The sequence below is a fragment of the Lontra canadensis genome, unplaced genomic scaffold, assembly GCF_010015895.1.
Source record: "Lontra canadensis isolate GAN:19392208 unplaced genomic scaffold, GSC_riverotter_1.0 scaffold31, whole genome shotgun sequence".
In the NCBI taxonomy this organism is placed as follows: Eukaryota; Metazoa; Chordata; class Mammalia; order Carnivora; family Mustelidae; genus Lontra; species Lontra canadensis.
Window position 1 is genome coordinate 4,828,553 of NW_022631025.1, and position 24,743 is coordinate 4,853,295.

The 24,743-nt window shown below is 34.3% G+C and overlaps 1 protein-coding gene across 2 annotated transcripts in view; it reads right to left on the reverse strand.

Annotated features, from left to right (window-relative positions):
* The window catches only part of JAK2 (Janus kinase 2), a 131,915-nt gene that overhangs the window by 23,541 nt on the left and 83,631 nt on the right, over positions 1–24,743 (reverse strand). For both annotated transcript variants that reach the window (XR_004383716.1, XM_032866510.1), the window contains exons 7-16: positions 21,600–21,921; positions 20,729–20,848; positions 13,691–13,848; positions 11,601–11,712; positions 9,276–9,462; positions 8,447–8,574; positions 6,274–6,408; positions 4,905–4,992; positions 1,119–1,246; positions 211–349 (exon numbers count right to left, since the gene is read on the reverse strand). Coding sequence is in view for 1 of the 2 variants with exons in the window: in XM_032866510.1 (XP_032722401.1) it covers positions 211–349; positions 1,119–1,246; positions 4,905–4,992; positions 6,274–6,408; positions 8,447–8,574; positions 9,276–9,462; positions 11,601–11,712; positions 13,691–13,848; positions 20,729–20,848; positions 21,600–21,921 (1,517 nt within the window). In the remaining variant the exon portion in view is untranslated. The remainder of the gene's footprint in view (positions 1–210; positions 350–1,118; positions 1,247–4,904; positions 4,993–6,273; positions 6,409–8,446; positions 8,575–9,275; positions 9,463–11,600; positions 11,713–13,690; positions 13,849–20,728; positions 20,849–21,599; positions 21,922–24,743) is intronic.

The window sequence follows — 24,743 nt, forward strand, 5'->3', positions numbered from 1 at the left end:
TGGTTAACTTTTCTGATTAATCAAGAACATGTCAATAACAGAGCTTGAGAAAAAAATCAACAACATGCTTTTTATACTATTCTCCAAGTAAAGATGTGGGATCACTAGTGTTGTACACCTGAAACTAATGTAATGTTGTGGGTCAACCACACTCAAATTAAAAAAAAATTAAAAAAATAAAAAGTTAAATGCGTTTCCTGTAGAACTTACTGTCCTTTGGCAAAACTGTAATACTAATGCCAGGATCACTAAGTTTGATGAAAGGAAGATTTCCTGTCTTCCTGTCTTCTTCTCTGATAAGCAGAATATTTTTGGCACACACATTCCCATGAACAAGTGCTTTTTCTTCCTAGTAAAGTTAAATGCACAGACATTCAAATATCAATCTACAAATATTTGAAAACTTGTCCCAACATGGATTCAAAGAAAAAAATACGACAGTATTAACTAGTAAACATTTCTTTGGAAGCATGCTTTGAAATAAAGGTTTACGGCAGCTTTCTGTTTTACTTTTCAAATGACACAACAATCTACACCCGTAATGAAAAGAATATATTAAAACTACTCAGTGCCACTTCACTTTCTAAACCTGAGATTTTAAACAGTATGCCTTTCTAAAAAGTAAGTAAATATTGTTTCTGTTCAGCGGCCAGACACAGGTGCACTCTGAGGAGTCTGACCACCATTCTGCTTCTATGGCAACACTGCTTTCTCACCGGATATAATGTCCAATTGACCACAAATACCCTAAGAAGGCATATGTCCAGTTGCCCACAAAGACCCTAAGAAGGCATTTTCTGTGGGGATTTTCTGCTATCCATAACTAGCACAACAGGTTTCTGCATTTTTTTGCATATTTTTCTGCATATTTTAAATTCTCTAAACCCAAGTGACACAAATTGTTCATCAGCAATGTTAACAGATTGATAAAATGACAAAACTCTTCCAAAAACATGATTTTATATAAATAAATATATGCTTAAAATAATCTCTTATCTATTTTTCAATGACTCAGCATTTATTTAATGTATTTCTTGGTCCTGAGTCAAGAACCTTTGTACATTGCTTCATAAGACAGAACAGTAAGTTTTTGATAGACTATTATACTTATTACTTACTAGAAAATGCATGGCCCATGCCAACTGTTTAGCCACTTCAAGTTTCCATAATATATTTATAGAATTTTTATTCTTTTTCAGATATGTATCTAATGATCCAAATTTTACAAACTCTTGAACCAGAATATCTGCATTAAAATATAAAAATAAAAGGCTCAAGTACACTTACGATAAAAATATATATAATTTTAAAATTTATAAATATACAATTATATGTGGGTATTATAGGTAAAGAGATTAAATTATGCAAAATTCATTAAAGTAAAGAAAGGTTAACAACTATACACCATTGTATTTTGGGGGTTAGTTTATTCACAATAGCAAGATGGCAAAATCTAAACAATTACATATATACAATATTATATACAATTACATATATTATATAATTATCTATAACATATATGTTATATACTGTCATTATTATGTTACTATATATTTTTATATTTACATATATATTACTCCAGCATACCTCTATGTAGTTGTACTAAGTTATAGCTGCTTTTTTTTAAACAAATGAAAATTTCTCACCAAGTTAATTTCTCTTCCATGAAACTATAGTAGTGTCCCCTGCTTATCCGTGGTTTTGCTCTCCACGGTTTCAGCTACTCGTAGTCAACAGGTTCAGAAGTAGATGATCCTCTTTCCAACTTACTGTCAGAAGGTAATAACCTAATGCTGTGTCATATTGCCCACCCATGTTCTTCACCTCATTTCATCTCAGCACACAGGCATTTTATCATCTCACATCATTACAAGACCAAGAAGTGTGAGTACAGTACAAATACGATATTTTGAGAGAGAGAAACCACATCAACTTTTATTACAGTAGACTGCTATAACTGTTCTATTTTATTATTACTTATTGTTGTCATCTCTTAATTGTGCCTAATGTATAAACTCAGCTTTATCACAGGTATATATATATATAGGAAAAAACTTAGTGTATATAAGGTTGGGTACTATCCTCGGTTTCAGGGATCCATTGGGGGTCTTAGAACAATATGCTGCAGAGCGCCTGGGTGGCTCAGTGGGTTAAAGCCTCTGCCTTCCGCTCAAGTCATGATCCTGGGGTCCTGGGATCGAGCCCCGCATCGGGCTCTCTGCTCAGCAGGGAGCCTGCTTCCCTTCCTCTCTCTTTGCCTGCCTCTCTGCCTACTTGTGATCTCTCTCTGTCAAATAAATACATAAATAAGTAAATAAAATCTTTAAAAAAAAAAAAGAACAATATGCTGCAGACCAAGAGGACTACTGTATTTAGACATCAAAACTTCCTGAGATTCTTCTTCTATACATAAAAATTTACAACAATGTCTATTTTTGCAGGCATTAAGGAGAATTTGAGTTTGAACTCTATTCATCCTTTTAATTTATGCTGCCAAAAAGCAAAAATTAGTTTTGTACTGCTTTATCTTTAGAAGTGTATTTTAAATACACTATTAAGATATGTTTGCTTCTAAAAAGTCCTCACTGCCTTTAAAACATATAAAAATCCCCAGCCCTATTAGTACTGACCAAGTTTCCAAAAACCAAGACTGTTTCTACATTAAGACATGTTATTTAATAATTAAACTGGGTGTAGGGTTTATTTATAGTCATCTAGTACTAATTTGTAATGCAATAAGCTCAGGTTCTCAATTTCAAATCTAAATTTATTGAGATTATTTTACTGTTTCTAATGCTTAATAAACAGTAAGTTATATAAATGAGAGAAAAAATTTGGGTTTTTTAATTATAAAAATGGAAATTAAAAAAAAAAATTCAAGCAAAAGGTTTAACCACGGCATCACAGTATCTTTAAAGAAATTCTGACAGACTTTCACATTGTAATCCATGTTAATTCCTGGCCCAGTAAGTTAAGTGCCTATACTTCACCATGCCTATGTTTCACATTTGTTTTTTTGTTTGTTTTTAATTAATTAATTTTTTTATTTCCAGTGTTCTAGAATTCATCGTTTATGTACCACACCAAGTGCTCCATGCAATACGTGCCCTCCATAATACCCACCACCAGGCTCACATTTGTTTTAAAATGAATGATCTTGGGGCACCTGGGTGGCTCAGTCATTTAAGCATCTGCTTTGGGCTCCAGTCATGACCCCAGAGTCAAAGGATCAAGTCCTGCACCAGGGTCCCTGCCCAGTGGGGAGTCTGCTTCTCCTTCTCCCTTTACCCCTCACCCTGCTTATGTGTTCTTTCTCTCTATCATATAAATAGATAAAATCTTTTAAAAAAATGAACTAAAGTGCAGGATCTTGGGGCACGGGGTGGCTCAGTTGGTCAAGCCTCTGACTCGGTTTTAGCTCAGGCCATGACCTCAGGGTTATATGATTGAGCCCTGTGTTGAGCCCAGAGTTGGGCTCTGTGCTAGGCGTGGAGCCTGTTTGGGATTGTCTGTCCCCATCTCCCTTGGCCCCTCCTTCCCCCACATTAAAAAAAAAAAAAAAAAAAAAAATCATGATCTTACCTCAAATTTTGATTTTCCTTGGTCTAAAATTAAAATTACTTAGTTCTCACTTGGTATGTAACAACTTTGTTGCTAGTGACAAAAGTTAGTAACTTTGGACCTTGTTGGGTAACTAAAACAAATTTAATGAATGCTTTGCTGCCCAAGGTTAATTTAGAGAACAATCCATATACTAATAATTAAGAACTGACCACAGGTAAATTTATGGCAAGTGTCAAAAAAAGAAAGAAAAGAAAAAAAAAAAACAATAAATATCTAAGAGTTACAATGAATAAAAGCTTAATAAAACTTTTTTATGTGGCATTTAAGATCTATTTTACAGATACAACTGATTGTTGTAAGTCTCATTATTTTATGTATCATAAAAGAAAAACATAATTGAATTATGACACGCCATCGACTATATCACACTTCCCAATTTCAGGTATTTTTAAATGTGAAAAAAGTACATCACAGAATCAATGAAATAAACCTAAAAGCAAGCATAAGAACTGGAATTACTTGCTCTGAAACACTGTTTTCAAACTTTAAAAAAAATTTTATTTTTTTCTTCCCTTAAATGGAAAATTATGAGAAATATCAATCAATAAAAAAGATAAATACAGAACTACTCTAGCTGGGAATAAGTGAGCAGAAGTCTCCATGACTGTAGTTAGATTTACTTTCACTTCATCATCCCCGAGATAACTGAAATATCTCCACAGAACAGATTTGAAAATCACTGCCTTTGAAATGATTATCAGTTTTCAAAGATATATGAAGAAATATTGCATAAGTATGGATGCATATTTAATCTACATTATGAAGGAAAATGGAGAATTACATAAATAATTTTCTGAATATAAAGTTCATGAGTTTTTACGAACAGTCTAAATTTAGACATAGAATATACTGAATATCCATTTTAGTCAGTTCCATTAAAAATTCATCTTATCATTTATTTTTATGTTTTTTTCAATAATTCCAAAGAAACTTGTACTGAAATAGCTAGTTATTCCAGTGATACCGAACCAGCCATAATTCGTATTGCTATGGTTACCACGAAAGGTTGTAAGACGTTTGTTTACTCTAATACTCTACTATTTGGGCATTTTAACATAAGGTATGTTAACTGTTTACTGTATTTTAATTTCATTAAATGGCTTCCTTTTTTAGAAGACATAACTGAACAGTTTTTGATTTCAATAATATTTAACTCTTCTTAAATTATGGTTTATAGTGATACTTAGTTATGATCCTGAAATTAAATTTTTTCTATAAACAAAAATAGATGCTCTGAGAAGGCATAACATTATCATAAGGAAGTCTGTAGTTTTACTTACTCTCCTCCCCACAGACACACACTCCATAATTTAAAACTAGATGCTTGTGAGAAAGCTGGCTCATCATGCTTGCTGCTTCAAAGAAAGACTAAGGAAAAGAAAAACATACAAAAAATGCAAAAGAATTATTTTGTCTATAAATGTTCGAAGGTCAGAAAGATACTGTCTGCTGTATGAGAAATGCACTCTCTCCTATTCCCAGCAGGACTACAGATAAGGCTGTGTTGGTTCCCTTATACGGACCTGTGACTGCTATCAACCTCGATGCTAGAGTTCATTCTGAGGAAACCCCTGAGTAAGCCTGGAATAAGAAATAGCAAAGAGAGAGCGTGCAATAGTGGCACAGGGCTACATAAACGCTTCGAGATCAACAACCTTGGACCCCCAGCACCTGGGAGAGAGCACAGAGGCAGACACCAGAGACGGTGATAAAGGACTCAAGTAAATGGATGAGAGCTTCAAATAACTTCCCAAGGGATTAAGAATGTTCTCTGTGCAGATAAAATATGACAATTATGTCAGGAGACCAGCATGGTATGACTATCACTCTAACTCAACCAACCTTTGACTAGAACTTCTGGGACAGTTGAGGAAGATCGAAATCACCAACATTGTGGTATTCTGGATTAGAAAAACACTCACTCAGATGTTTCACGTCACCTTCCACTAATATCATTTAAGACATTTTAAGTGTCCTAAGTGTTTGTATGTCATATTTTTGATGCCCTGCTATGTTAAGGATCCTGGCAACTAATGACTGGCTTTCTGCTGGCTAGCATCTCTGGATGATGTCCAGAGCCATCAATATTTCACCTAGAGTGTCCCTTAGTACAGTGCCTGTCAAAAATTTTAAAAAATAAGCTGTGAAGGAAATCTGTGGGACCCATAAAACATTGGAGACAAGTTTGAAAGCTCCTGCCTTAATACATGCAGAGATGTACTAATACCCATAATACAATGTTAAGAATAATTAATTTGGAAATAAGTTATTATCAAAAAAATTCTAGGGAAGGCTTGGTGGCTCAGTTAGTTAAGCTTCTGCCTTTGGCTCAGGTCATGATCCCAGGGTGCTGGGATTGAGCCTCACATTGCATGGGGCTCTCTGCTCAGTGGGGAGCCTGCTTCTCCCTCTGCCTGCTGCTCCCCCACTTGTGCTCACTCTCTCTCTAACAAATAAATATAATCTTAAAAAAAAATTCTATAATTTCCTATAGCCTCCCCCAGAAAGCATCCTCAGAAAGGTCCTTGAAATAATATAATTTCAAAAATTACAGTTTTGAAGAGATCCATGCATGAATGTGTTCTGTCAATATGAGAGCGTATGTTTAAATATCAGAAACTACATAAGCTACACAAAGTATATACATACCTCGGAATAGTTTCTGTGAGCTTTATCCAGAACTTTTAAAAGAACTTCTGTTTCATGTAGTTGACCATAATCTCCTACTTCTCTCCTTATACCTTTAAAAATTTTTGTAAAAGTGCCTTGGCCAAGGCTTTCATTCTTCAAAAGAAAAAAGGGGGAAAAAAAAAAAAGAATGAAGATGTAGGAATTAGGAAACATGTTTAATGACAAGAGTTTTTAAAAATCCATGAGCAAATACTAATTGTATTCTGTAATAAAAGATAGAACAGAAGGATTAATGAATAAAGTACATTTTGGTTCTACCATGTTCTTAAACTCCCTGAAATTAGCTATAATTATCACTTTATTTTTACAGTGTCAGTGTTTACCTACACTTACTTATATACGAATACTTCTGTCTGCCTCTCGTAACAGAGAAGGCAGTACAGTATGGTCTATGGAGGCAGAAGGTGGATTGTTCCTCATCACCACTTCCTAGCTGTGTGACCTCAGACAGGCTTAATGTATCTCTCTGGGCTGCAGCTATCCTGGTCTCCTCTGAGGAATGGGAAGAATCATTTTTCCATAGCGTTGTTATGAACAATAAATGAATGAACACATGAAAGCACTGAGTACAGTCCATGACATATAGTAAATGCTCAATAAGGGTTCGTCATTACTACTATTACTAGAACTTCTTGCATGTCCTTACAATTGTTGAAAGCCTGAGCGCTAAAGTAGAGCCGCTCGTGTTCAAACTGAAGCTCTACTGTTACTAGTTTTGTGACATTAAGTCATGTAGCAACTCTTTGTTTGCTGTTACACACATGGGGATCCCTATCTTTATAATTCTGTATAATTCTATCTACTGTTTCTTTATGGGACTCAGACATCAGTCGGTCTTTCTCATTTTCCCTCTCCTGTCCCTGAAGCTCTCTTTCATAATTTCCATTTCTTCCTCCCTATCTGCCGTTAACTGAGTAATTTTCAGGTCTATTTTGTAATTCACTAATTCTCCCTTCAATCATGAGTAATCTGCTTTCTAACTTGTCTGTTTTGTTTTAATGTCAATGAGCATATATTTTCATTTCTATACTTTTCTCTCTCCAAATCATTCTTGTCTTTTTGATAATGTCTTGATTCTTTTCCATGTTTTTAACTCCATTTGTTTCTTTAAACATGTACATGTATTTTATCATGACAATCTGAAAAGTCTGTTTTATGAAGTTCTTGGAGGTCTAATTTTGATGTTTGTTGGTCTGCTGACTCATGCTTAATCCTGAGTTATTTCCGTGTATATTTTAAAATTTTTGACTAAACACTCATGTTTAGAGTAGTTTATTTGAGGGGACCCTGGATGGCAAAGGTCAAGAGTAAGTTCGTTCAAAAAGATTTTGTATTTGCTTCTTCCAAGCATCACAGGGTACTACTAGGAGAATACTTCTTTTTATTTTAATTTATTGGCTTAGGGTTTCTCAGATTATGCAGATGGTATAAAGAAATCTAAACTGAAAAGCTTATGGTTACAAATTCTCAGAAGATACTTTTTTCCTAAGAGCCCAACTAAAACAGACAACACTCCTTTTTTTCTTTTTCTAGTGGGTGAATTTTTCATAATCCATGTTGTTTCACTGAGGATGTATTTACTTGAGGGTCCTGACTTAATTCAAAGATGGTCTCACTTTTAACTCCTGGTCTTATGTAGGTCTTAAGGCTTGGCACTTCTTTGTGTTGCTTTTAGATCTTAATTCCCTTGATTAGTGAAACTAATCCCCACCCCCTAACATGTTCCACAGCCCAAACATCAGCTCTAAGTACACTCTGTCTTCAGTTCCTTAACTATTTTTAACCCCTTGCATTTCCCTTACTTCCTTGAGAACTTGAGAATTAAGACACAGGTCTTTTGTAGACAAAGCTTTTTAATTTTTAAATTAAGATTCACAAAGGAATATTTTTATATTCTTAAAAAGAGAATAAAATTCCTTTCTTAAAATAATTAGTTTAGCTAATTTCTAACTCAAGTTTGGTATCACATTTGCACAAGAAATAAAAATATTTAAACTGAAATAAATTTTTGAATTTATAGGTTTAACGGAATAATTCCAAATGTCCCATGAATGTAATGTGGGATAGGAAGTTAAGAAAACAGTTGTTTTAAAAGGACAAAAAAGATAATAATTAGCACCTAATGACTTACAAACATCAAATCTTCATTTCTGATTTTGTGAAACACCATTTGGTTCACATTATTATGCCTCTGTAATGTTGGTGATGTGGGAACATCAGAAACGCCACTGGTTCTGAAGACTAGAAGGTTTGATTTATCTGATACCAAAAAAAAAAAAAAACCAAAACAACAACAAACAGAAAAAAAGAAGCAATGAAAAAAATGTGTATAACCAAAATATATCGAGGATATAAACTGTTCCAAAGAAGAAAATAAAATGTGTTCTATATATATAAAAAACACTTAACAACTTGTTAATTTTTTTAATAAACAGAAATTTATTTTAGGAATTTACTCACTGAACTTCGATATATTTTAACGAGTTATTTGAAACTTTCAAAATTGTAATGATTCCCTCAACTAATACAATTTTTCATGAATAATTTAATAATAATTTTTAATAAATCTGTTACTTCAAGGATTTCCAATCTTACTATCTTTATTTTAAAAGCATAGAAATTAAAATTCTAAAAGAGTATGAAGGTTTTACTTAGAAAAACATAGGAGAATCTGGTAGTGAAGTCTTTCATAGTTCAGTCAGTAAGTGATGGATTTTATACCATGCAGTTACCATTCTTAAATACCATTTCAGAATTATAGGATTTCAGGTCATGTCTAGACAACCTAAATCAAACTGAACAATCCTATCTGAGGATGCTCATATGAGACAATGAGACAAAATTCTGTTTTTCAAGCAGCTTCTTTTCTATTTCCTTTGAAAGCAATATACTGAAGATGCCTCCTACCATATAGACAATCCATGACAAGTATTTTAAAACTAACAAGAAAATTATTTTACCTTTCAACTTTGGGGGACAACATTTAGTAAACTGGAAAATTATACTGTCTGAGCGAACAGTTTCCATCTGGTAGCAATTCAAAAGATCTTTAAGGTTACTGAAGTTCTTCTTGGTCCCACTGAGGTTGTATTCTCCATTCTCATTCTTTGTAATCAAACAGTGCTTATATTCGATGGCATTTTCTCGCTATATAAGTTTAATTATAAAAGAAACAAAAGGCAAAATCACAATGGTCAAAACAGTAATTATTGTGAAAAAATGTTATCACAAAAACAGCCAACAGAACATTTAGACATTTGAACTCTGAATCTTAATGTAGTACTGGTATAGGGTGATAGGAGTGCCTGGTTCCTCAAAAAGGTATCAGATGATAATTACCTACCCCTACCATAAATGGCTTAACGGTCGATTTTCTCAAAAAGCAAGTAAGAAAGCAATGGTAATTAGCAATAATAATACTATCCTTAACGGTTTTTGGTCATTTACAAGATAAAATCTAAAACTATTTTACATCATAAGGCCTTCCATGAGCTGGTTTCTGATGCCATCTCCAACTTCACCATCTATCATTGCCAACATACAACCTATGTTCCAGCTGTACTAAGCGAATTCAAAAATTTTAAGCAAATGCCATGTTGTTTCATGCCTTGATAAATGTACATGCTATCTCTTTACCTATGAATATACATCCTCTCCTTCTGAGCAATGGACTTTTAGACATTTCTTAACAGCCAGTTAAGTATCTTCTTTTCTGTGAGGTCCTCTTTAACGACCCTGACCTCCCCTCATAAGCAGAGGTGATTACCCATTCATTGTGCCACTACTGTATCTACACAGCTACCTCTCATATGGCGAATTTAATATTCTTCAGCTTTTCAATGTCTGTTTTATGTACTATACGATGAACTTCTTCATCTATTTTTTGAGGTTCTTACTAGCATATTCAACCTCCATGGGACCATTTATTAAAAAAAAAAAAAATGGACAAAATACCTTAAGTCTTCTTTACCCTAAAACTATTTGCTGGGGTGGGGCACCTGGGTCGCTCAGTCAGTTAAGCGTCTGCCTTCCACTCAGGTTATGATCTCAGGTTCCTGGGATCAAAACCCACACCAGGCTCCCTGCTCAACAGGGAGTCTGCTTCTCCCTTTCATTCTGTCCCTCCCCATGTGCTCACTCTCTCTCTCTGTTTCAAATAAATAAATAAATAAAATCTTAAAAAAAAAAAAAGGCACTTTCTTAATTGTAACCCTTTGTTATTGTCTATATTAAACAATTACAGTGATCAATTTAATACTTTTTAGGTATATCTTCCTACTTTTTCCAAAAGATGTATTTCTTAAAGCAAGATTATATCAAACACTCTCTAATATAACAGTCCTCATATTAGGCTAAGCAAATACAGTAAACATAAAAAAATACATTTTGAATTGATAATTGAATATAATGGACTGTTGTATTAAAAGATGCAATGAAATTAGGGTAGATTATTAGTATTATATGATGCTAAACACATTGAGTAACCTACCTTTTGTATTTATGGACAATTAATCTATTTTATATGCTAAATATGAATGCATTTTCTAAAAGTTAAAATAACTGAATAACTAAATCCTCATGCTATACTTTGGAAAAGTAAGATAAATTTTGGAACCTGCTATAAAGTTTCTCAAGATTTATACCAAAAACTATGTTATAAGCGATAGTATCTTTTTAAATATTTTGGGTAATAAACAATCTTAGAAAAGATCCAAAATTATCTGTATTAATAGTGTGGTTTTTTGTAGTATTATCTTTAAAACAAATATAATGTAGACCCTTATTCTGAATACTGGAAAATCACTAGTTAAAAATGCTCTGTTTGTTTGTCATCGACCTATTTCACTCTAATCTTGTAACCACTACCAGTAAAAGCAAAATTTTCTTTTGATTCCTTTAGTCCTATGTGTCTTTGTAAAGATCTCCATTTTTGTGAAAAAAGACTTGAAGAGACTTGAAAAAATATGACACACTAGTAACATCCAAACATCAAAAAATAAATTCCAAATATAGACATTAAAAATAACTTTATATTTTTATAAAAAGTCTAGAAATTATATCTTATTTATTGATACAGAATCCCTAAGAGAAACTAAGCATTTTTATGCTAGTTATCATATCCAGAGCTGTAATTCTGAGTATTAAAAAAAAGAAACAATGGTAGATCAACATGAAGGGGGAATTACACAGACTAAATAAAGATGTTACATGTGCCAGAGGAAGAGAGTGGAATGGGAAATAAAATTAAAAAAAGAAAAACGTCACCATTAATGAAAAATACTAACCTCAACAGCAAAAGTCAGAAAATACTTATTAAAGTCCTTAGGACTGCATCGAAGTACATAGAGTCCAGTCTGATTACCTGCTTTCTTCAGTTTACTGATGGCAAAATCCATTCTAAAGGTAAAGAAGTAACTTGAATGATAATGTAGCAAGTGCCATGACATTAAGACCAAAATGTCATCTAAGAGATCAAAAGTCAAATCTGAAAGTCTGAGAATTTTAAGTTCCCTCTACTTTATATGTTTATCAGTTATCTTACAAGGAAAAAGGAAAAACACTGAAACACCAAGCTATTTTGCAATAAGTTCAAACCAATTCAACAGATTTTTAAAATAAACAAAAGGGATTATAAGACACACAAAATCACTAAGAACATTTTATTCATTTGAATTTTCTGCCTTCTAATTAAAAATTTAGTATTTTAAAAACCATATTTACTCCTACCATGCAAACAATATATTGTAAAACACTTGCATCTTTTCTACATAGCAATTACTAATATAAAAATTCATATGGATGGGGCGCCTGGGTGGCTCACTGGGTTAAAGCCTCTGCCTTCGGCTCGGGTCATGATCCCAGGGTCCTGGGATCAAGCCCCGCATCAGACTCTCTGCTCAGCAGGAGCCTGTTTCCTTTCCTCTCTCTGCCTACCTGTGATCTCTGCCTGTCAAATAAATAAAATATTTTAAAAAAATTCATATGGATTATTTTAATATTTAATATAATACCAAAGTATAATAGAAGATCTACGGCAGGTGACAAAAACTACTGATTTTCAAAATGTGCTATATGTTTTGTTGAAGTTGAACATCTTGAAATAAAAGCCAAATGTAATCTATATGAAAGCAGGAAAAATCTGTTTCATTCATTACTGTATTTCTCATACATAAACCAGTGACACATATTAGGTACCCAGTAAATGTTCTATAAATAAATAAAAGAACGCTTGAATGGATGGATAAATAACACATGAAAGAATGAATGGTAGGAGTTTTTAAATACTAACCACCTAAGTTATAGAATAATACTTATATAGAACAATAATACTTATATAGAACTTATACAGAACAATAATTATTAGACAGATAAGAGGTATAAGACAGAATCAAGTCTTAAACATCAGTCAGGATATGTTTTCAAATATTTAACTAAGGGTAGGTTAATGTCAAAACACACATGCTCACAAACTCAGACTACTTCTGCTCGAGTGTTTCAAGCCCGGTGCCAATCACTAAAGTACATATTGGCTGAGAGATAACTAGAACTTGGGCAAAACAAATGTTATGCATGATAGTTGGCTTTATCCAGCACTAAAGTAAAGGTCTGTAACTGTGCAGATCCATGTGGTAGCTAGTAGTCACATGTTGCTATTTAAATATAGTTATTAAATTTAAAAATTCAGTTCCTCAGGGCACATGGGGGGCTTAGTCAGTTAAGCATCTGACTCTTGACCTCAGCTCAGGTCTTGATCTCAGGTTTGTGAGTTTAAGCCTCACCCAGCAGGGAGCCTACTTTAAAAAATTAATAAATAAAAGAAAATAAATTAAAATTCAGTTTCCTCAGTTATACTAGTGGCTACTGCATTACACAGCAGAGAAATGAAACATCTCCATTTGCATCACTGCAGAAAGTACTACCCAGCAGTAGTCTCAGAAAGAGGGACATCATATACATCTTGTGTTCAAAGCTTTAATAGAGGGAGCTGGATTATCCAAAAATAATAACAATTATCAAATTTTGCATTGTTTCCTCTACAGTATTTCAAAATTAATGAAGTATAAATTGGAGGATTTTTAAAAAAATTAAAACACAAGAATTACTTAAACGTACCAATGCAACAAAATGTCAGACTGTACAATTAAGTATTATAGAGTGGAATACAGGCAGCAAATGATATCCTAAAGAATTCTAATTATTATGTAATCTAATTGCAAACAGACTTTTGTTTAAAAAAAAAAAAGAAATTTCAGCCACATAAGATAGTATTTTGTTCCTCAACTCCTAAACCTACATGTATCATTTCATTATGTAAAATTCTGTCAGTATCTCATTTACTTTTTAAAAATTTACTTTTAAAGTCAGTATCACTCACAAAATTGGGCCATGACAGTTGCTTTGTATATTTTCAAGGACCATTGGAGGTGCTACTTCTTTACAGAGGTAATGATGTGCATCTGCAGTTAATCTATAATAGCCATCAATTAATGACACAAAGGACAAAGCTTCTTTTAATGAGCTAAGTTCAATTTCCTAAACAAAGAAAAGAAAAGGAAATAATCAGTACCATTTGGAAAGTCAACTACATGTTACATATTAAAAATTTACTTCATGTTGTTAGATTAATTCCCCAAATTAATTTTCTTCTAAATTGCTCAAATGTCTTTTGTGGCTCCCAAATTACCCAATCTGAATTGTAAGTTCTTGTGTATGATATTTAAGACCCTCTCAAACATGGGCTAATATTTTTCCAGTTCACTCTTCATCCATAATTTTACTATAGTTCCCAATAACCTTATTAGACAAATATGTCAGTCATCTCAATAAGAAATCTATCTAGTCTGATACAAAAGTTGGTACTAATTAGAAATGAGCATTTATTTTTACCCACCAAGTATACATGGCTAAGATTAAAACATTCATGACGTAAGTTCAAATGTATGTAGTCTAAACCAAATCATACATAGGTATGTTATGATTGTATCATACATACGTAAGTGAGCATATAATCAGCCTAAAATGCAACATCTAATGGAAAAACGCCTTATTTAATGAAAGAAGGAACTTCTCCTCAAATCAGGAGTAAGACAGAAAGCCCAATACTTAATGCATTGCATAGTACTTAATTAACATAATCAGGCCACAGAAAGAAATATAAGAATAGAAATTGGAAACAAGGATGTAGAACAATCTCAATTTGGAGATTATATGATTGTATACTTGGGGAATACAAAAGAAGACAATTATAAAATTACTACAACACAAAGATTAATTCCTTAAGATAGTAGGATACAAAAAACAGCTTTCACATATGTAAAAAATAGTCAATTAGATTATATAATGAAAAAATAGCCTCATTTATACCAGTACATATACAAAGACAGTATCTAATATTAAACTTCACCAAAAAATGAGCAAAATCATTTTAAAAATACTTCAAAACGCTATTGTTAAAATGTAACTTTTTATTTGAATATAGAGATTTACCATGTTATTGGGTAGGAAAATTCAACATCATAAAGTTGTAAAAATCCTCCCTAAATTAATTTTCTAATTTGTCACAATCCCAACAAAAATACCAACAGGTACTGGCAGAAAAACAAGACAAATAGATTCAGAAAACCAGGGATCCAAGTAAAAACAGACAAGATAACTCCCAGGGTGATAAGAGAAGGATGCCCAAAGATGACAGCTGTGAAGGTCAAAAGAGCTTCCAGTCCAGATGAGAGAGCAAAACCAGTGATCTCAAAGTGACTTTTCCAGGAAAGAAACGGAAGTCATATAATGTTTGACTATGTAAAAAGATGTGTTGAGAAGTGAGCTACTTCACAGAGTGCTCACAGGAAATAGAAAGAGATACAGAGAAAGGATACATATGAAGGAAAAAAGTTGAAGTAATGATTAATCCCCAGAAAAACAAAAACCCGTGTAAGAATGGAAATGTGATTACAGAATACTACTACTTGCCTCAGCAATGAACAATATTTAGTCATAATAAGAACACAGAATACAGATTTATCCCAAAAGTGTAATGAGAGAAGTGTGTGATATATCAGAACTATACGGGCATTTACCTAACACAATTAGGCCATAAATATAGGTACTAGGGATGCCTGGATGGCTCAGTTGATTAAGGGCCCAACTCTGGATTTTGGCTCAGGTCATGACCTCAGGGTTGTGAGACTGAGCCCCATGTCTGGCTCCGCACTGGGCATGGAGCCTACTTAAGATTTGCTCCCTCTCCCTCTGCCCCTCCCCATACCTGCTCAAGCTTTCTCTTTCTCTCTCTCAAAAAATAAAAAAAAAATTAAAAATAGGTAGTAAAAAAGATACCATAAACAATGTTAAAAGACTGGGGAACTGAAAATCTGTACATCAAAGGATTAATATGCAATATATATATATAGAGAGAGAAAAAAGCTATAAATCAATTAAAAACAGAAAATTAGTCAAAGCATATGAAAAGATAATACACAATACAGAGACACAAACAGCCAGTCTGTAAACACAGAGAAATTTCTCCAACTCAGGTTCTAATTAAGGAAATGAAATATAACATAGGATAGCAATTTTTGTCCCATCAGTTTGACAAAATATTTAAAAACTGATAACATCCAAGGATGCTGCAATGAACATGGGGGTACAAATATCTCTTTGAGGTAGTGATTCTGTTTCCTTTGGATATATACCCAGAACAGAAGAGCTAAATCAAGATGTTAAATTTCATGAAATGTATTTTACCATATTTTTTTTAAAGAGAAAAAGAAAGACAAAGAAAAATGTCAGAGTAAAGAGTAAAAGGATTTTTTTTAAAAGTGTAACTAGTATATAACACTGGAAAAAGGAAATAATAAGCAAAAATTTATTTCTCATATCTAGCAATAATGTGTTAGAAAAATATATATTAAGAAAAGGTTCTGAATCCTATTAAGTGACAGAAAAAGCATAATATATCATGAATAAAATTCAGGAAGAAACATGATGTATCGATATGAATAAAACCATCAAGTTACTGAAATACAAGGATGCCCAGATGGCTCCCAGTATGTTAAGTCTGCCTTCAGCTCAGGTCGTGATCCCAGGACCCCCAGATCAAGCCCCGCATTGGGCTCCCTGCTCATGGGGAACCTGTTTCTCCCTCTGCCTGCTGCTCTTTACTTGTGCTCTCTCTCTCTGTCAAATAAATAAATAAAATCTTAGAGGACAAAAAGTTACTGAAAAACATAATACTTGGATATAAGGAGAAATATGATGTATCCCTTAAATAGAAAATGTAATATGGTAAATATACATTCTTCCCAAATTAATCTTTAGAGGGATTCTAACAAAATGTAAATGCAATACTTTGAGGAACTTCAGGACTACTCAACAAACGGCACTGTCACAGTGATGAGCTTAAGTTGTCAAATCATGCATTTGGTTTTACACAGGTCCTATCACTTAACTGATACTATGATCTTGGAAAGTTACTTAACCTCTCTATGTTGCAGACTTAAAAATAAAGCCAAGAGGTCCAAATACCATCCCATAAAGAAGTTCTTTACGTTACTACACGATGTTCACATAAGTATAAAACTCTTCTAGAAATACATACTCTTTTATAAATACCACATTTACAGAATGAAGGCATACCCTGTTTCAGTGCAATTCATTTAGTGCATTTCTCAGATACTGCCTTTTTTAAAAACAAACACACACACACATTGAAGGTTTTTGGAAACCCTGCATCAAAAGCAAGTCTATCAGTGCCACTTTTCCCATAGCATTTGCTCATACTCATCTTGGAGAGGAACAATGAGACTACTGTTTTCATGCCTACTAACATGACATCCATTCAGCAGCCTGCGGATCAAGGAGTCATTTTAATATTCAAGTCTTATTATTTAAGAAATACATTTCTTAAGGCTATTGCTGCCATAGATGGTGATTCCTCTGTCAGATCTGAGCCATCAACTGAAAACCTTCCAGAAAGGAGTCAACATTCCAGATGTCAGTTAGAATACTTGTGATTCATGGGAAGAGGTCAAAATATCAACATGAAGAGGTATTTGAAAGAAGTTGATTCCAACCTTCACAGAGGACTTTGAGGTGTTCAAGACTTCAGGGGAAGAAGTAATTGCAGTAGTGGTGGAAATAGCAAAAGAATTAGAAGTGGAGCTGAAAATGTGGGACATATGGGTGGCTCAATCAGCTGAGCCTCTGAGTCATAATTTCAGCTCAGGTCATGATCTCATGGGTCCTGGGACTGAGCCCCACATCAGGCTCTGTGCTTGGTGAGGAGCCTGCTTGGATTCTCTGCCTCTCTTTCTCCCCTACTGATTGCACATGTGCGCTCTAGTTCTCTCTCTTTCTCTCCCTCTCTCTCAAATAAATAAATAAAATCTTTCAAAAAATAAATAAAAAATTTAAATGTGGCTGCAATCTCCTGATATAACTTGAATGGATAAGGAGCTGCTACCTATGGATGAGCAAAGAAAGTGGTTTTTTTTTTAAAAAATGGAACCTCCTTGTGGTGAAAATGTGAAGATTATTGAAATAGTAAGAAAGGATTTAGAATATTACCTCAACTTAGCTGAAAGAGCAGCAACTTGGTTTGAGAGGATAGACTCTAGTTTTGAAAGAAATTCTAATGTGGGTAAAAAGCTATCAAGCAAAAAGACCTCAACGTGAGGCAGGATTCTTATCAAAATCCTAGAGGACATCACAGGCAATAACCTCTTCGACATCGGCCATAGCAACTTCTTTCAAGATATGTCTCCAAAGGCAAAGGAAACAAAAGCAAAAATGAACTTTTGGGACTTCATCAAGATCAAAAGCTTCTGCACAGCAAAGGAAACACTCAACAAAACAAAGAGGCAACCCATGGAATGGGAGAAGATATTCGCAAATGACACTACAGACAAAGGGCTGATATCCAAGATCTATAAAGAACTCCTCAAACTCAACATACACAAAACAGATAATCATGTCAAAAAATGGGCAGAAGACATGAACAGACACTTCTCCAAAGAACATACAAATGGCTGACAGACACATGAGAAAATGTTCATCATCATTACCCATCAGGGAGATTCAAAACAAAACCAAATTGGTACCAACTTACACCAGTTAGAATGGCCAAAATTAACAAGACAGTAAACAAGTGTTGGAGAGGATGTGGAGAAAGAGGAACCCTGGCTTAGAACCCTCTTACATTGTTGGTGGGAATGCAAGGTGGTGCAGCCACTTTGGAAAACAGTGTGGAGATTCTTTAAGAAATTAAAAATTGAGCTACCCTATGACCCTGCAATTGCACTACTGGGTATTTACCCCAAAGATACAGATGTAGTGAAAAGAAGGGCCATTTGTACCCCAATTTTCATAGCAGCAATGGCCATGGTTGCCAAACTGTGGAAAGAACCAAGATGCCCTTCAACAGATGAATAGATAAGGAAGATGTGGTCCATATACACTATGGAGTATTATGCCTCCATCAGAAAGGATGAATACCCAACTTCTGTATCAACATGGACAGGACTGGAAGAGATTATGCTGAGTGAAATAAGTCAAGCAGAGAGAGTCAATTATCATATGGTTTCAATTACTTGTGGAGCATAAGGAATAACATGGAAGACATTGGGAGATGGAGAGGAGAAGTGAGTTGGGGGAAACTGGAGGAGGAGACAAACCATGAGTCACTGTGGACTCTGAGAAACAAACTGAGAGTTTTGGAGGGGAGAGGGTGGGGGGTTGGGTGAGCCTGGTGGTGAGTATTATGGAGGGCACGTATTGTATGCAGCACTGGGTATGGTGCATAAATAATGAATTTGGGACACTGAAAAAAATAAAATTAAATTAAAAAGCTATCAAGCAGCATTACATGCTACAGAGAAATCACATGTCAATGGAAGAGTCAACTGACAGGGCAAACTTCCTTGTTACCTTATTTTAAGTAATTGCCATAGCCTACCCCAACCTTTAGCAAACAGCACCTTGATCAGTTAGCAGCCATTAACAGAGACTAGATCCTCCATCAGCAAAAATATTATAACTCTCTGAAAGCTCAGATGATGGTCAGCATTTCTTAGCAATAAAGTATTTTTAATTAAGGTATGTACATTTTTTTTAGATGTAACGCTATTATTGCATACTTAGTAGACTACAGTTTAGTGTAGACATAACTTTTATATGCACTAGGAAACAAAAAAAAATTCATTTGACTCGCTTTATTGTGGTATTTGCTTTATTGTGGTGGCCCAGAAATGAATCCACCAGGGTATACTTATAATTATTTAGGTGTATTTATACAATACACATGTGTAGTTTTGATATTTACAGAATAAATATTTCTTCTCTTAATTCCACATTGTGGTTGAAAGTTATTAATCATCCTTCCACTGATCCATGAAATACAGGTCAAGCTCTTTCTAAAATAGGGCCTAGAGTATTATGCAAGGTGCAGAGGGTAAAAAACGCATACCCCAAAATGACCCTTACATTCAAGAAGCTCATAGCCTAGCAGGTAGTGGTTGTACACTATTAAATATTTTTACCTAAGGACAGGAAAGTATGCTGACTAAAGTGAATTACAAGTTAGTTATAATTTTAGTAAATATAACCATAGAATAGAGAGATAGCATACAAATACTAAAGTTAAACGAACAAGTAACATTAACGTGACATTTCAGCCAGGAGGTCAAAAAACATCGGAGTTAAAAAGAAAAAAAGAGTCACGTAAGTAAGCCAGTTTAAGAGAAGAGTATACAGGAATTTACTTCTTCCCTTTCAATTACAGTAAGTGGGATTTCTAATTACACTTATCATGGCAAGCACTGTGCAAAGTATAGAACTGTCAAATCATGACGTGGTACATCTGAAACTAAAATCACATTGTATTTGACATTAAAAAAATTTAAAAATATGTGGGTTTTCCAGAGCTAATCAAAGAAAGAGAAAAAATTAATCTTTTAGAACCAATCGTGTGTTTTAGCTTGGGTAGGGCTAACTTGGGATTGGTTTACACTATTACGTGAATCCCAGAAAGCATTGTTTTAATTTCTTTTTCTCCTTTAATTAGGCTGTATGAATGGAATTATGCACATCCCTACTGGTTAAAAAAAAAAAAGAATATATCCAGAGTGAGCATTACAACAGAGAATTAGCACAATCCAGAGTAATGGGGGCTGGGAGGGAGTAACTATTGCCTTGCTAATCATAAAAATGCATGAAAAATACATTAATGTTTAAGAAACTCTGGGAATATAGTATTGGTAGCGATACAAAAGCTAGATGTGACCAAAACCTTACTAAACTGATAATTTATGTTTAGAGTTATATTTAAAACTATAATCAGAATTCCTAGGAGAAAATAACTTTAGTATTAAGATTTTCTGACAACAAGCATAATCATTATTTGGTTATAAAGCAAACTTACCAGATTTTTACCATCTTGCTTATGTATAGCTACAATTCTACTTTCATTTGAGCCTTCTTGGCTTGCTTGCTTAATAGTAACATCAATAATATCAGGGAAGTCACAATATAACTGTAAATCCTATAATTAAGAGCATTTGAAATTAAAAACAGGTAAAACTAAGGGAGCCATTTTAAAACAAGAAGGACATAACAACATTCATTCCAAATTCTTTAAAATAAAAAAGTATTGATAGTAACTAAATGGGATTCTCTCCCTCAATAATCCAACCCTAAGACTTAACCATATCTTGCTTTGACTTAAAAATGAGAGCATTAAAGGTACCAGGAATCTAATTATGCTACAGTTCCCTTCAATCCAATCAACGTCAATAGGAACCATTGTCAGAAAACTAAGCTTAATCAACCAAAGAAGGAAGGTAAAGGTAAATCTCTAATAATCTAAGAACAGAGATATGAACAAACTTAAAACTTATAGTACAAACCTTAAAAAAATGAATGCATCATCATAAAATAAATTAAAATTAACTATTTCCATTTAAATTTTATGATTGTGCCTATTATCAGTAACAGCAAAATTTTAAAGAGGCAAAACTACCTTAAAAATCACTTTTAGAATTCAAGCCTTTTCAAAAACTATAAGAAAACCATTAGTAATATGTCATTAAAAAAACTAAATAAAAAACCATTTAAGAACAATGAGAAAAGAATTACAGATATGACCTTGATGGCTTCACACTACTAAAAACTTCCTCTTCTATCAATGAGAGAAGAGAATTGCAAGACCATGTTCCCAATGAGTAAAAATTACTCTGCTTCTATTGCCATTCACTTAAATTAACAAAGAATGAGAACGTATCATTAAGGATTACCTGTTCTGTCAGTGTCTCACTTTCTTTATGTTTCCCTCTTGACCACTGAATTCCACCGTTTCCAGTTATTATAATGGTTGCAAAAATCTCCTCACCTGAAGGACCTCTTCCAGGTTCTTTTACTTCAAATTGCTCTGTGTAGAAGGCAGACTGAAGAGTTTCCAGATTTATAAGATACTTAAGTTTCAAGTTTCTGGCTGTGGCTTTGCAATGGCTGAACTGTTCAATAAATCTGCGAAATCTGTACCTTATTCGTTTCCTTGTCAAAATGTGATAGTCTTGGATCTTTGCTCGGACACATTTTGGTAAGAATGTCTTGTAGCTGGGGATAAAGAGCACACACAGAAAAACAAAACAAATTGGAAGAGAAATCTAAAACGACACTGAGAGAGAAATTACCACCTTTCTCCATGACTGGTAACTGCTACAACACAGTCGTCAAGCGGAGAAAGGTGACACAGCCACCACGTGTACAATATTAAGGTTTTAACTGATGATGTGAATACATATAAAAATTCTCTGAGTAACCATAAATGTTTAGAATAGGATATGTTAATTTTCTTCCCCTAATGAAATGAAGACTTAGTCTAGTTAATAATGGAGTCTCTAAAAATTTGTTTTCTCTGATTATCTTATACATCAATTTTTTGGCACCATGTTGCAATATTTCCTATGATGCTGTACACCAAAATTTATCTGAATTCTGGAAATTGCTACATTTTGTTGGATGCCACAGTTGTTCATTATGCAAACACACTTCTTTTGTATACACTATTTTCTAGGCCTTTTTCAATAACTCCTAATAATTCCTTTGCCATCAAAACAATTCTACTTAGAAATGTTCTGATGCCTTTGTAATTCTAAGTCTATGTAAAATACCCTAAAGAAGAGAGATGATGACTTCCCTCCTACTCAAATATCTGACAAATGAAGAGCATTTTATTTCTGAAGGTGCAACTGCATTAAATTTCTATGCCTTCACCTATGCTAATCCTTCCCATCACCTGGTTAGCTCTAACTCATTCCAAAAGTCTCAGCTCAAGCATCATCAAATCGAGACAACCTTTCACTAGGACTACGTTACATACTACTCCCCATTGTCCGATAGCATTCTGTGCACCACCACTCCATGAGATCACTTCTCACTCTATCCTGTATGTGACCAGTTATAGCTAGTGCTCCAGCTGAGTGCTCTCAGCTCATGCTGAGAGCTTACAGTTTAAGACTATTCAGTTGATTGCTAAAGAGCTATCATTAAAATTTAAGTTCTACAGTTACAATTATAGTAAAAATATAGGGAATACTCAAAATGTATCACTTTAATTATTTTACATTTTAAATTTTTACATTTTACTACTACCTATGCTTTTGAGGTTGTTTACATCACTCGTACGTGATGTAAAAGATTTGCTCTTGCTCATCTCTTCCCAATTCTACATTCACGCACATCAGGCTGATACCCTGAAACTGGCCATAGGCAGGATTTACACCATGGATATCAGCAAAGATGGCAAACCAATCACACCTTTGGGGTTTTGGGGTTTTTTTGAGAACTGGTTGTTACGCATTTACTAGCATACCACGGCTTCTTCCCTCCCCTACTCTGCCTGAACCCAGCTGAGGAACACTCAGCTTTGTACCCAGGCAGCAGAGGGGCTGGAGAGTCATTTGATAAGGCAGACACGGCAGTATAAATTCATCACCACCAATTTCAAACATGCTTTCAGCACGACCATCAATTTTACAACACTTCTCTGTTCAACTAATTCTCCCAAGTTCCACAACTATGTCAAACCCTCTCCAATCTTCTCAAACCGCCTACCTTTTTCCCGCCTCAAACCTCAGCTGTATTCCTCCTTATGTTCACCACATGACTTCCTCTCTCTCTTAGGGAGGAAAAAAAGCTTCTCTAAACAGAGCTTCCTCAACATTCCGCTAGCAAATCCACATTCAGGTGCACTCATTCCCTCCTCCTCCCTACCTGTTACAACAAATGAGCTATAAACCAGCAAGGTAACACCACTTCCTGGACACGTATTTACCTATAGCCTCTTTCTTCCTCTAATATACATTTACTCTCTGGGGACTTTTGCTCTTATTTCTCTTCAAGCCACTAAAGACTAATGTTCATTCTAACTTAAATGTAAAATTTCTTTGTCCTGCATATCCCCTCAGCTACAGCCTATCTGACCTAATTTTGAAAGAGTTTATACAGTCATTTCCACTTACTCTTCAATTCACTCCAGTCTAGCTTCTGCTCCATCATTCCATAGAAAATGCTTTTGCTAAAAATCAAGAAAAACTTTCATGTTGTTTAAACCAAATTCCCATATTCATCTCCCTTGCCATTCTTCATCAGCATCCAACATTGCTGATCATTCTCTCCTTCAACTTTCTTCCCTTAGCTTTCCTCACTTTATTCCTACCTCTTGGGATACTTCTCAATCTCCTTTTCACCTTCACTCTTACCTAGTGATTAATGTTGAAGTTCCTCAGGACTTAAGACCCTCTTCTCTTCTTATTCAAACTCTCTCTCTCTAGGTTCTTTATATGCAAATGACTCTGATACATGTCTTTAGCAATGACCTCTAAACTCCACACCCCTATCTTCCACAGGCAAGTCAATCTATCATTTAATTTAAATGTCTCAAAAGCTCCTTAAACAATATGTCAAACCCAACTCATAAGTCCTACTGATGTTCTCCCCTGAAAGATCCTCTTACAGCATTTCCTATCTAAGTAAATAGCACTGCAATTCACCCAAGACCTGGGAATAATCCTTGATGCGGCCTTCTCCTTTGATTCCCATTATTCCATTTATCACCATGTTCCCATGAGTTTACCTCCTAAATCCTTCTCTTAGTTGCCCATTTTTCTCATTACTAACTCATTACTAACCACATTGCCTGGAAGAAAATACTGCAATGACTTTAGTCTCTGGACAAATAGCATCTCCATTTACTCTGACCATTGTCTGACTTTGTTTTCTAAACTGGACTCATGGGGATCTTTCAGAATCACAAATCTAATCATTTCACCATTGCTTAATACCCTTCTATGGTTTCTGAGTGCTCATAACCTTGTCAACATGGCTCTAAGGTTCTGTAGGTTCTGATCTAGTCCCTGCTTTGTCTCCTCCTAACT